Source organism: Cygnus atratus, chromosome 3, assembly GCF_013377495.2.
Source record: "Cygnus atratus isolate AKBS03 ecotype Queensland, Australia chromosome 3, CAtr_DNAZoo_HiC_assembly, whole genome shotgun sequence".
NCBI classification, from domain to species: Eukaryota; Metazoa; Chordata; class Aves; order Anseriformes; family Anatidae; genus Cygnus; species Cygnus atratus.
The window spans coordinates 88,592,621-88,606,079 of NC_066364.1; the positions used below are offsets into that span (position 1 = coordinate 88,592,621).

General features: G+C 47.5%; 1 protein-coding gene across 1 annotated transcript in view; it reads right to left on the minus strand.

Moving 5' to 3' along the window:
- Positions 1–13,459, minus strand: part of MDGA1 (MAM domain containing glycosylphosphatidylinositol anchor 1) — a 134,940-nt gene that overhangs the window by 71,660 nt on the left and 49,821 nt on the right. Inside the window, exons 4-7 of the mRNA XM_035560656.2 lie at positions 10,064–10,260; positions 7,106–7,238; positions 2,781–3,050; positions 2,054–2,383 (exon numbers count right to left, since the gene is read on the minus strand). Coding sequence (XP_035416549.1) covers positions 2,054–2,383; positions 2,781–3,050; positions 7,106–7,238; positions 10,064–10,260 — 930 coding nt within the window. The remainder of the gene's footprint in view (positions 1–2,053; positions 2,384–2,780; positions 3,051–7,105; positions 7,239–10,063; positions 10,261–13,459) is intronic.

A 13,459-nucleotide genomic window follows, 5' to 3' on the forward strand; every position in this document is an offset into this window, starting at 1 on the left:
CAAAAAACATATTATGTTGACATTTTATTTGTATTAGGCTTCAGAATTAACAGTTCAGCTAAGGCAAATATGGAAGCAATTGTTTTCTGAAAGCTCCTCTTTCAGCCCTTCAAGCTGACAGTGGCAACACTTGGATTGACACTTCCATAACCACAAGGGCTATGTACTTCATTTCCATTTAAAGAAAAGTTAAAGACTACAGAGTCCATAACAAGCTGTATTAGCTCAATTCAGCTCCAGCAAAGGAGATTGTGCTACAGTAATTGCACACATTACAGCCCACAGCAGCTTTAGAGGAGATTTAGGATGGCTCCAGCCCCGTCTCCCGCAGCAGTGACCTCCCTATGCAACAGGGAGGCCACATTTTCAATTTGCAAGTCTCCCATGGGCTGAGGAACCTCATCACTCCCTGTCCTGAACAGCGCCACAGACGACAGCGCTCTCGGTGCTGACACCGCCAGCAGCTGTTCACCTGGCGAGAGGCAATTTTCTCCATGGGGAAAAGCTGTAAATTGTATTTGGAATTTTATTTTATTTTTTTTTAATTAAAGCTGTCTCCTCGGAAGCACTCAGCAGAAGCTGCCACCTTCGTGAGCACAGGCTTTGTTTGACGGGGAAACATGAAGATGCCACTGCTGCCCTCCTGCACTTATCCTGTGCTCTGGGGAAAATCCACTGGGTTTTTATTTAGGAACCATGTGCTGGAAGTGGCTCAGTGACTGCTGGGGGGGATGCCGTGATCTGGGCAGCCTCAGCTGCTGCCCATTCTGCATGGAGGGCTGCTCCAGCAGGGACGATGGTATTTACTCCCTCGGTCACAAAGTAGCTTTGCTGGACCAGATTGCTGAAGGGAGGCTTTAAAATGCCCCTCTCCAGCAGCAGCACCCGTGCGAGCACGTGGGTCTCACCTCCACCAGGAGGGCCAGAGCTCAGAGCAGCTGCCAGTGCCAGTGGCCAGCTGGCTCCTGGGCCAATACCTGCACCAACAGACACTGCCCAGCTCTTTGGTGGGATCAACCAGGGGCTCCCGGCCCTTTGCTGCCTCTTAGCCTTGTAGTCTTAAACACAACTGCACTCTGCCATCTAGTGATCTTGGGCAAAAAGGGTTGCTCCCAGCGGCGGCAGCCACACGAGGTTGGGAGACCCAGCTTTGCACCAGGGCTGAGGGGTTGCTAGCAGAGGAAGCACCACCACTGACATTTATCAGGTCCATGGCTCAGTCTTCAGGCTCCTGCTGAATGTGGGTGCAGTCCCTTTGGGAACTGACCGGTCCCAGCATTTCTGCTGAGAGACAGAGGGATCCTGAATCCTCAAAGCAGTACAACAGCACTTTCTGCTGGGGTGCTGAAGCAAGCAAGGTCCAGAAACAACACTGGGACCAGCCTGACTAATAGGTTCAGCACAACCAAGGACTGAGGACAAACTTCCCATGAAGGTTCAGGACAAACTCCATGGGCAGCTCATTGCCCCCAGGAGCCCTTACCAGATAACTAGCCCGATGCTGCTTTGTGCCATGCCCTCACGGTGGCATGGATGTATTAGAGGGCAGAGCTGGACCCTCCAACTTCTCCAGGTGCCTAAAGACAGCCCTAAGACCCTGAATTTTAGTCCCCACAGTGACTGACAAACACACCTATAGCTTAGTGCTGTCCTCACCAAGTTTTGACTCTCGATTTACAGGGAGGAGACATTTATAACATATGGATTTCTGCAGAGAGTGCCCAAGACAGACTGAAATTGCAATCCAGTGAACATTAAAGTTCTTCACAGAATTTGCTACGACTGATGGTACCAGTCTTCTGGCCACAGCTCTGAAAGAAAGGGATATTCCTCATAAGCAATGCCAAAGAAAGCAAAGAGCTTTATTTCTCTTTTATTCCCTTCTAAGCAAAAGGACCTTTGAAATTTACTGAAATAACACCTCTGCTTTCTTCCTTCAGAATTTGGTGGCTTCTTTGAGCAGTCACACTCTAAACCTGTGGGATGGGGTCTGGGGAGAGATGGTGATGCCAACAGCTCCCCTAAGGTCCCCAGCTGCCACAGAGGGGCTCACCTGTCTCTGAGGAGATGTTCACCTCCACGCTGAGGTCAGGAATGGGTGCTCCCTGGAAGGTGGCCACACACAGGTAGGTGCCGTAGTCACTGAACCTCAGGTCGATTATCTCCAAGCTGCAGGTCACGGGTGGGAGCTCGGGGTCATTCCTGGTGATGAGCAACCGGTCTGAGAACCTGGCTGGCTTCCCATTCTTGTACCAGGAGTAGACAACCTTCTCCTGGGGGACAGCATCCACGTGGCATGAGAGTTTCAAGTCCTGCCCTAACTGGATGGTCTCACTCTCTTTGATCACATCAGGGGTGATTTGGAACGTGGCATTCTTCATGGCTGGGACGAACACAGGTGCAAAACTATTTAGGGACAGCAAAGTGTCTCACATGGCACAAGATAACAGCCCTTTGTTGCTCTGGAGGGCAACATCTCTGTGCAAAATGTGTCCTGAGACCTTCCCCAGCTATGCTCGTGCAAGAGATCCCCAGGGCTCCCACCTGGTGGGCTGGGATCACTTCTAGCCCAGAACAGTACTATAGCCTGGGACGAGGCTGCAACAGCACTAGCACAGCTGCCGACCTGGGAGCAGAGAAGATTGCATGACAGCTTCTCCAGAATACTAATCTCTTCTAAGCATTGCACTTACCCTCAGCTGTACAAGAACAGTCAGGAAAAATGCAAGGCTGGCCCCTTCACCCAGAAAACCCACGCTACGAGAAAAAGAGCAACTTACACCGCACCAGCAGATTCACTGTCTTCTTGGCTGGGTTCCCCACGTTGTTGATGGCTGTGCAGTTGTAGTAGCCTGAGTCCTCCACACGGATCCTCCAGATGGTGAGGTTGCCCCCTTGCACAAGGCTGTTGGGAGGCATCGGGCCAGGAGAGTGAGACCAAACCACCTCTGGCTGTGGGTCACCGCCTGTCAGAGAGCACTGCATAGTGATGTTGTCACCGGGGTTGACCACCAACGTCTCATTGACCGACAGTTTCAGAGCAGGTGGGGCTGGAAGAGGTCCAAGAGACACTGCTGAGCTTGAAAAGGACTCACCCACTCACCTGTGCACAGCTTCATACTTCCCAGGATTTCTTCATCAAAGCCTTCAGCCTAAGAGCCTTACACAGAGGACCAGAACCAGTCTGCACCATAACAGACCATGAAGAGCAACTCCACACCCACTCCACGGGTGTCAAATACAATCTTCTATAGACCTGTGGACTATAGACCAAGTCCCGGGGATGCTCTTTCATGCACAACTGAAAAACTGGGAATGATTCAAAACGTCTAGACAACCTTCATTTTGAATAACCTAGTACGTGGCTTTGGCTTGTTTTATTTCTGCACCCTTCTCACTACATCCCCCTCCATGAACTGATCCAAAAAAACACCTCCCTTTGTATTCTCCATTTCATCCCATGACAAGCCTTTTAAAGCCCTTGTCAGCAACATCGCTTGCTCCATCCAGACAGCGCTGAGAGAGTAGCGGTCCCCAGCACAAAGGCGGGGAGTATGTTTTAAGTAACAGCCATAATAATGCAAAAGAAGACATTGTTCCATATTCATGAAGCCTGATTTAACAGCATCATTATTTCTGCTTCTCCTCTCCCTGGACCCTGCGTTAATGAGCTGTGCTGGATTGGTGTTGGATCTCTGAATTACAGCCCGTACAAACAAGGCAAGGAATGCTCTTTGCTCAGTACCCACACCATAATTTAGCTGCACAGCTACCCCTATGCTGGAATATTGTTTTGGTGCACCAAACCCAGTGTCCTCTCCCTGGCCATGGCATGTGGTATTTGTGCCAGATGTAGCCAGCTTGTACCTATGGATGAAGGCAACTCCTCTGCCACCTGCATTGGCCATTTTGGGGCCTGTGGTTGGAGCCCTTGAATTCGGAGAGGCCACGGCCTGAACACAGAGCCTTTGACAGGCTTATCTGCTGGACTCTTGGAAACAGAGTCCAAAGATTAATGCTCACTAAGCAACAACACAAAGAGCTGTGCTCCCTTTCTGGGTGCCGGCTGGTTTCATGAGACGTGGTGAAGCCCGGGGATGCAGCAGCTCAACAGGTTGTGGTTGAGCAGGACGCTTCTGTGGCTAATGGGAGCTGATACCAATAGCTGCTCCTGCCCTCTAACACTAAACGAGTCTCAGATAAAGGCACAGACAAGCTGATAGATGCAGCATCTTGCCTGGGGACATCCTCACATCCCCTTCAGAGCTATAGAAAGGCTGAGACCAGCTTATGTTGAGAGAGGATGTCAGAGTTGGGGAGCAGGAACCAGAGTTCCTGCAGGCTTTGGTTAAGATTTCAGGATCTTGTGTTGTTTGATGTGCACATATCTGACCAACACTCATCTTGCTGAGCAGCAACACGTTCTGGGCAAGGCAAAATGGAAGAGAAGTGACAGGTTGGGCAAGCACTGCCTCAGGGCAGGCTGTGTGTGCATGCAAGAGGAGAGGCAGGCAAACTGCAAAGCAGCCACCCGCTCGGCTTGAGGCAGCGAGCTCCCAAAGCGTGTCCCAAAACGGAGCCCTGGCTGTGGCAGCCTGCACAGGCTCCCACTCCCACTCCTGTCAGCAGATAGAGGTTAACATGCCGCAGACATTGTTATGCAGGAGATGAATCTCATTTATTTGTAACCTGTGGCAATTCCTTTTGTTCTTGGCTCAGAAAACCTGCTGGCGGAGTCTGCCGAGAAGCAAGGGGACCATTAAAAACAAAGAGTCGCTTTCAATTCCCTTTGAAGTCCAATTTGCTGCAGTAAAACTGCAGGAAAATTAACCAGCTGGGCTGCTTAATTTTGCAGAAATCAAGGAAGGGGAAAACATCAGCCCAGCCTTTTTGGGGGCAGGCAATGACAGCCCGGTACCGAGCCAGCCCCACGGTTCTGCGGGACCCAGCCTGCTGCTCCAGAGCCACACAAGGGCAGCAGGACAGACCAGGAGCAGGGAAAACCTCCTTCCCACCAAGGCTGCAGGCTAAGCATTGGTTGCCTGCTGCAAGGGCCAAGCTGTTGACACTGAGCTGGGGAGAAGCACATCTCCACGCTGGAGACTGTGGTCTGTCCGAAGGCCCCTGCCAGAGGAGTCCAAGTGAGCCACCTAAGGAAGAGAAAACAAACTAGGAGGAGCAGAGTCCCTTGGCCTGACATGCCACGACCCACCGGCTCCTCTCAAAGTCCATTGTGGCTGGGTCTATAAATATTTAAGAGATCAATTTCCATGCACCTCGGTGCCCTTTGGGCCCTCCTCAGTTACAAAGGCGAAGGCATCCTGAGCGAAGCTGCTCAGCATACTGGGCATGGCCGAGGCTATGGAGGTTGCTAATGCATGAGCACAAGAGGCAAAGAAGAAATCTATGCAAACAAAAAAAAAAAAAAAAAAAAAGAAAAAAGAAAGAAAAGGAGAGAATTAAGATTTTTCTTTAAATATTCTTGTCTATGCACAACACTACATGCAGGGTAAGTGAGCCAGATAATATTTCATGTTAAATATGCTCCTGTTATTTAACACAAACCCTCCTTTCAGAGCAACACCAGCTTCATTTTTGTGGGAAGCTTTTAATACAATTTACTAGGAATACATATTCCATAGTCCCTTTGAGCTTGTGGTGTCAGGCTCCACTGTAACTGTGTATAAATATGCATTTACAGCTAAATAACACGAAAGAAGAACTAGATGTATGTGCTACATGGGCCAGGTTCAGAGCTTTAGTAAGTACCCTAAGAAGTTGGTAGGAAGTCAGCCATATGCTGGCTTCTGATCTGGCAACAACTTGAAAATACATTTTCCCTGTTCACTCAGTAAAGGGATTGGACCGAAATGAAGGATACTTTCCATGTGCTTGGGCTGTCAGGGGGAACAGGGCATGGAGAAATTTTTTTATTTTTATTTTTTTAATTCTTCAAATGTAAAGCCACACCAAGAAAGAGCAGCTGCCTGAGATCCCTTTCTACACCTCAAGCACAGGTTTTTAAAGGGAATATTCCTGCATTCTCTACAGTCTCCTCCTGAGAGAAACTCAGGCAGTGATGTGAGCTGCCTGAGATGTGTTCACCGGGATCTTACCACAGGAAGAATTTTTTTTTTCCAACATTAGCTATATTTCACTTTCTTCTTCTTTCCACATAAAATGAAGCAACTATTGTTCAGCACCCTGGGCTCAGTCAGATCAATAAACATAATTTATACAGTATCAACAATATCCCATCAACAGTTGGCAACATCAAAAGAGTTCTGTTTCCACTGCACAAAGATGACATCAGGGATACAAACTGCTTTGTGCTACATTAGAGAGAGGTGAATAATTCAAACAACTACATTGCCTTTCTTTCTGATCATGGAATACCCCAGAGCCGGAAGCGATTTCCTGACATTTACTTACTATTTGAAAATATTTGACATATGTGGGGACTTTGTCATGCTTTATTTTTTTTTTTCCACTTTAAATGGACAGTTTGCAGTCAGGTCCTTGCAAGTGTTTGGTATGTGATTTTGGCTATCGGTGGGTTATTGCAAGTCAAGCAATAGGCACCAAATTGATTTTGTTCGCAACTGGAGGCACACTCAGGCAGTGCCAGCATGGATATCAGCATGCGTGTAGTAGTAAGATTTAATTATTGTGAAGGCAATGGAGATATTTGCTTTCCAGAAACATTGGCACCAGCAGGACCCCTGGGCTGGGAGGTGCTCTGAGCACAGCCTTGCAAACCAGGCCAGAATCACACGTGAATGAATTATTTGTAAGGACTTCTGCAGCATCTGCCCTGCTCCAGACTGCATCAAATCTATTTTTAAAGTCACTTAGAATTATAAATAAATAAAACAGCATCTGGATTAAAAACTACATTGTACTTCAACACCTACAGGTAGTCTGCTTCAGTGATCACACAGCAGGCCTGGCCAAGGCACCAGCTAGAGGAAATTGAAGTATTCTTGGCCACGAAACTTCTGCATTAAGGATTTACAACCTTAGCAGCCACACGTGAACTTGAGGTGGTCCTCTCATTGCTGTAGGCCTGGAGAGGCAATGGCTGCTCAGCAGGCCATTACATTACCTGTGGTGTTTGTGAGCTGGAAGGTGATGGACTTGTCGGGGATGCTGCAGACGTTGCGGACGGACACCTGGCACGTGTAGCTGGCGTAATCCTGGGGCCGCAGGTTCTTCAGCTTCAGGACTTTGGTTTCACCCTGAGAGTTGGGAGGAAAGAGGGAGGGAAAGACACAGGTGTACAAAGCTCAGCTCATCATTGCATCCATCACCTGGTCCAAAGGCTACCAGCAACAACCACTGAAACCCCAGGGAGCTGTGCAGGCTCCAAGCCCTTCTAGCTCTGTACAAAGGAGACATGAAGGGTTTGCAGTGATAGCTCCACCTCCAGGATTTCTCAAAACACCCAGCAACCGACTGTCATATAACCTGAAAGCAGCGCTGAATGGGTCTAGGCATAATTTCTTGTCAACTGCTGTCAGAATCATCTTGCAGAACTCAAAAAGACTTGAACGTCCAAGAACAGGCCCTGATCTCATGCCAAGATGTCAGTAGGAGCCCAAATGAAGTCAGTGGGGTCTCAATATTGCAAAACCAAAGTAAACGGGAGCAGATGCTGGCCTAAATATGACATGCTTAACAGTTAAGCTTTAAAAAATTGCAGTGCAGGAAAAAAAAAAAAAGATAATTCAGAAAAATATTCAAATAACCCTCCCCAACCTTTCTGATCTCCTTTCTCCAGATCCTAATCTCATTTATGCTGGCATAAATCCAGAGTGTCTGCACTGACTTTGATAGCCTTTTCTCATACTATGGTAACAAACAAACAAACACAAAAATCACTCGCTAGCACTCCATCAGTTACTGGCATGTTATAGAAATAGAATAAAGTTGTTAAATTAACAATAGATGTGTTCTGTAAATTTTTATTTATGGAATGCGGAAAGCTCTGAGATGCATCCTGTGGTTTGCACACCCTGCAACTCATATGTCTTCCCACGACAGCTTGTCGCTGCTGTTCTCCTTGTGTTTGTCTAAATCTCTTTTGAAGAAACCATTCCATAATTGCCTGTAAATGTGAGAAGGTGTCAGCACAACAAATCCTCTTGAGACAACCTCAAGGGACTGGGCGATGAGCTCAGGCATGCTAATATGTGGAGAACAAGGATCTGAACTGAGTAAATTAGAAAGATAAATACCTAGGAGACCAGTAACCCCATGGAAGTCCTGTCCCCTGAGATTTGTTGCTACACCACACAAACAATGGCATTTACAATGTGCACGTCAGCTGGTGACTTACACAGTCATATGTATCCATTTTATTGATTAGTAAATGTTGGGTAAATGTGTATAAACCTTCAGGGTAAATAAGTTTTGAGAAGCTTAAACAGCAAAGTCTTCTTGTCCTTTTTATTGTGAAGGCCTAACCAAACCTGACACAGACACCGGTTTCTCTGGCCTGACTCTCAGACCACAGTACCCCTATGAAAGGTGCTTTGTTAAACATAACTAATTTGAGCTCTGGCGAGGTTTGCTGTAGAGGTGTGTTTTGCCTAACTTCAACTCTTCTCAACCCAAATTCACAGATTTACATTGGTGCGAGCAGAAGGACCATAAGGGCATGCCTGAGTGAGCACGGCTGTCCTAACACCCACCCCAGAGGTGGGGATGACCCATCGTGGCAGGAGCATTGCCTGACAGGATCTGCAGGATCATTTACATGTTAATGAGGCACCACAGTGAATTTCTGCCGGATGTTTTATTTAGCTTGAGAACACATCTCAAGTCCTCGGATATGCCCTCATTAAGCAATGTCTCCTGTTAATCACAGTGAGCTTAATGAAAGCTGGAAGTGCCCATGGTGGCTTCCTCTGAGGCCAGGGATGTCCTGCTTCGATGCCACATAACACTGGACAAGGCAAAGCTCTCTTGAGGTCCAAAGAGCAGCACTGACCTAAAGTATTTCTGCAAATTTGCTGCAAATCAGCATCTCTGTGCTCTGTCCTAATCCCACTACAAGTTTCCATTCGGCTGCCCATTTCCACGACCTGCAGAAATGGCCCATTTCAATAAAACATGAACATGACTGCATTAACTGAAAAGTTGCCTGGGGCACCGCTCAGAAATCAAACTCAGCCACAATGTGCTTATGGCCCAGCTTTGGGAGCACTGGAGAGCAGAACCGTGCATGGGATGAAACAGGCACCCTCGAGAGCTGCCCTCCCCTCCTCACGCTGCCTAGCGGTCTTGCAAAAGCACTAGGACTGGTTGACATCTGAAGGATACTCAGGGTTATAGCATGGCTTAGGATAACATGCCCAAGGTGCCTTGTCAAAAGAAAAATCCCTTGAATCACCCACTGCTTTGTCAGGCTAGTGACTGTGAAGGAAGTGGCATTCAGAGGGGTAACAGCTGTGCAGGGGCAAGTCCAGCACAGGTGAGCAGGGGAAGCAGAGAGGATGTGGCATGACACCTTGCCCCAGGACATCAGTCAGAAAGTGCCCAGGCAGCATGGCTGCATCTGTTGCTTGTAGCCGTTAGGAAAAACTCTTCATCATTTGCCTCAGCAAGCCCACAGCAATTCCTGACATGGGCTCACACTGCTAAATATGAAGCACTTTCCCTTGTTTATGGAGCTTGGGTGCTTGTTTAAGTAAAAAATAGCACTGAGAAGTAGAGGAAACTTTTTTTTTTTTTTTTGGAGAACAGTCTCAGCCACCCAACAGTCACGTAAATTCATTAGGGAAACTGTGGTCTGCTCTCAGGGAGCATGCCAAAAGGGGAAGGGATGGAAAGCCAGGGATTTCTAGGCTGTCACGCCCCCTCCTGCTGCTCTTTCCCCCTGAGAACCTGCATACAGAAAAAGGTACTACCAGAGCTTCTGGAGCTAGTGCTCCTTCCAGTGCCCACCACCCTCTCCCCAGCATCATAACCCCCACGCAGAGAGAAACACCATCCACTGCAGAGGGCACCATATCACACCACGATGCTCCTCACAAGCTGGTGGAGGTTTGCTTTTTTTCACCTGTGTGTAGAGGGGTTCATAGATGTCCACGCCATTGTCCTGACTGTGGGAAAGCGTCTCAGATCCCCGTTTCCATATGAAGCGAGCTGGAGGGTTGGAGTTGACGGTGCAACGGAGGAAGACAGTCTTCTCCTGGTAGAAGCTGCCACGTACATCGCTGATGGTCTGGTGAACGGTGAGAACAGGTTCATCTAGATCTGGAAGGAAGGCAAGGAGGGCCGCAGCAGTTGTTAGTGAAGCTTGGTCTGCCTGTACAGCCTGCAGAGTGGATGAAGCTCCAGGGGCCATAGGGGAAAGGGGAAGCTCCCACACATTTGGCCAAGGACAACTGCTGAGTTCAGAGCTGATCTGAGGGCAGGTAACACAAACAATATCTAAAGGGAACAGACAGGAGAAGCCAAAATTCTCCCGCTCACCACACAACATTCAAAGAATAGAAAGCACCCTCTGGTTGACAGATCCCATGTGATCCTCCAGTAAACTGGTTGCCTGCCACACACCTCTCTGACAAGTGGGCTGTATCACCCTCCTCAGAGGTATCCCACACCCAAAATCACCATTCTACACTTCAGTGAAACTACTCCATTCTCATTTCCTCTGCTCCCAATTTCCACTTCTCAGTGCTCTCCTGAAATCATGGGGCTAAGCCCATGCCTGTGAGATGCCAACACAAAAGACATGACAAACCTACAAGTCAAGGGGTGAGAGTAGAAACTAGGTCAAGATCAAGGTCCTAGATAGGAGCAAGTCTGGTGTGGTGCCATTGGAACATGAGATGCAAAACACAGTGACAAGTGTGCACAATTTCCCTTGCTTTTCCTATTAAAGTATCCTCTGTGTATTTTCCCCTTTCCAGGTCTGCACTGACTCTCCCTCTTCAGCAGCTTCTACTCAATACATCCCTACCACCCACCCCTAAACTGATCAAATTCCTTTCTCCCTTTACAGAAAATACTCCTTCCTTCACCATACCTGCACCAGACACTAGCCCTTGTGATCAGATCACTGGTTATCAATAACTTCACTTGCAAAGAGGCAGGCAATAGCCCTGCAGGGAGCATACTTTCTCCCTCTACCCAGGGCACACTGCTCCCCAGGGGCTGCCCTCCTGCTTAAAAAGAGATCATTTTCTGGGGCTTTTGCACCAGATACCACTGTTGGAACATCAAGGAAACACAGGGAGAACCTCAGAGGAGGTGGATCTTCCTCCTTCCAGAACTACTTTGAGATTGATTAGGGTTAAATATAAAGATCCCACTTGGCAAGATGGAACCAGCTAGCTCTCTAAAAATGAAATCTGCCCCCATGCCCTTAAACATATCTTGTAAAGTGTCTGTTGAGCTCAGTGAAGCAATTCTGTGCTTTCAGCAGCCTTATGACCCCATCTTCGACTGCAAGAAAACTGAGGCACATGTACCCAGTATGCCCTTGTGCTGCCAACACTGTCTTCTGCACACGATAGCGGAGAGGATGAAGACACGTGCCTATCACCTCCAGCTCTCTCATGTCACCTAATTTTCAAGATATTTTATTCTAGAGATTTGCAAGTTTGGAAGTCTGGCTCCCAGGAAGGAAGTGGGGGAGCAGGGATGAGTTCCTGTTAACGTGTCATCCAAATAACGTATGTTCTATGCTGAATCACAAGTGTTAAGTGGTGGATTTGCATATTTTAATGAGCTGTATGCTTGGTAGACAGCACTTGTAATGGGACACAAGATTTGTTGGCTTGACCATACCATAGCTCAGAGAGACGAGAAGAGCTGTTAACTGAATGTCGACAAGAAAGGAGTAAAAAAAGAAAGAAATAGGAAAAAAAGTGTAAAAAACATACAAAGGTGGAAGAAAATGGCCCCTCTCCATGAAGTGCTCTGTGTGTCTGTAAGATGACTGAATTTCTGAATTTTACATCAAATTCTCTTGGACCAGGTCTTTGGACACAGTCTTTCCTCTTTGCCCCTTCTTTATTCTGTAATCCCCCTTTATTTGTTCACACTTTACAGGAGCAAGTCTGTAGCTATCATCCTTCTGAGGCCCCACTTCTCAGCAGGATTCAAGGCAAAACACTTCCCTTACCCATCAAAGAAGATACTCTCCATTCAGTTCTGCTGACTCCCAGCTACTCCTCACACAGAAAATATCTTCCTTTTTCTTGCTAAACCTTTCCCCCTTCAAATCTTTCATCCTTCTTTAATAGCAGTCAGCTCTAAGCCTAGTCCTCCTGAGAAAAGCTAAAATAAGACCTACGATGGTATACATGTCCTTGATGTACGAGTAATGCCACTGATGTCAGTGAGCTGCACAAATGATAAATTTGGCCCAAGGCTGCTCATGGAGATGATCACATGGGATGTTTCATGCGCAATATAAACTTGTAAACATCCATTCTTTCTTTCTCTTTCCTCTCCCTCTCTCCCACATGGAAATACTCCACACGACGGCTGTCTCTCTGCCAGTGCCCAGCCAATACTTTAAAGCCTCACTCAACATACATTTGGGGCACAGGAATAACTTGCTACACGGGTTAGTGCTTCTGTATTGATATCCTCTTGGCACCAATGATGCTCTCAACACAATCTGGCTGTCTAATACTAAAAGAATGAGTGAGGACTAGCACTGGCTGTCAAGGACACCAAGGTCCACATGAGAGTGATTACTTACCTCTAACGACAAATTAGGATGTAGGGAAAAGAGGGGTTTGTTTTCAGATTCTGGTTCATTCAGATGAAGGTTGCCTGGGTGAGCGTTCAACAAAAACTGTGGCTGTTCCTATGTGTTCCCTTGTACTTACTGCAAATGCCAGCAGAAAATAGACTCTCCTCCCCAAAAACCAAGTGAGCAGAACAGAGGTGTGTTACCAAGTCCATCTGCAGAGTAGATGTTAGTATGAGAAAGCCCTTGGCCACCCCATTAGCCCCATAGTTCTACAGGTCAGAGCTGCACGAGGGACCACGGGATGCTACATCACTCTAGCTCCAGTCTGCACTCCAGAAGTAAAGGGAATGCCTGCAGGCCATAAAGAGAGACTCATGCCACAATTCTGTTCCTAGAGACACAGGCCCTGGCAAGGAGTCATGCTGAGGACTGACAAAAACAAGTTCTTTTCATTACAGAAGGCTATTGTACACTGTACCTCAGCACAGAGGACTGTCTTCCTAGAAGGACTTTGGGAACAGGGGGTGATGGGCTCATGGATAGGAGAGTTCCAGCTATTGTAATTTATAATAATTTGTATGTATATATATTTTTAAGCATCAACCTCTTGCTGGCTAGGCCTTCTCAGATGATGTGAGTGAGAAGAGGGATTTCGTGTTAACAGGGCTGGAAGAAACTGGAATAGTGGAGAGCCAAGGACAGTGAGAAGAATGATAATATTCCCCTAGAGGCCAAATCTCCTTG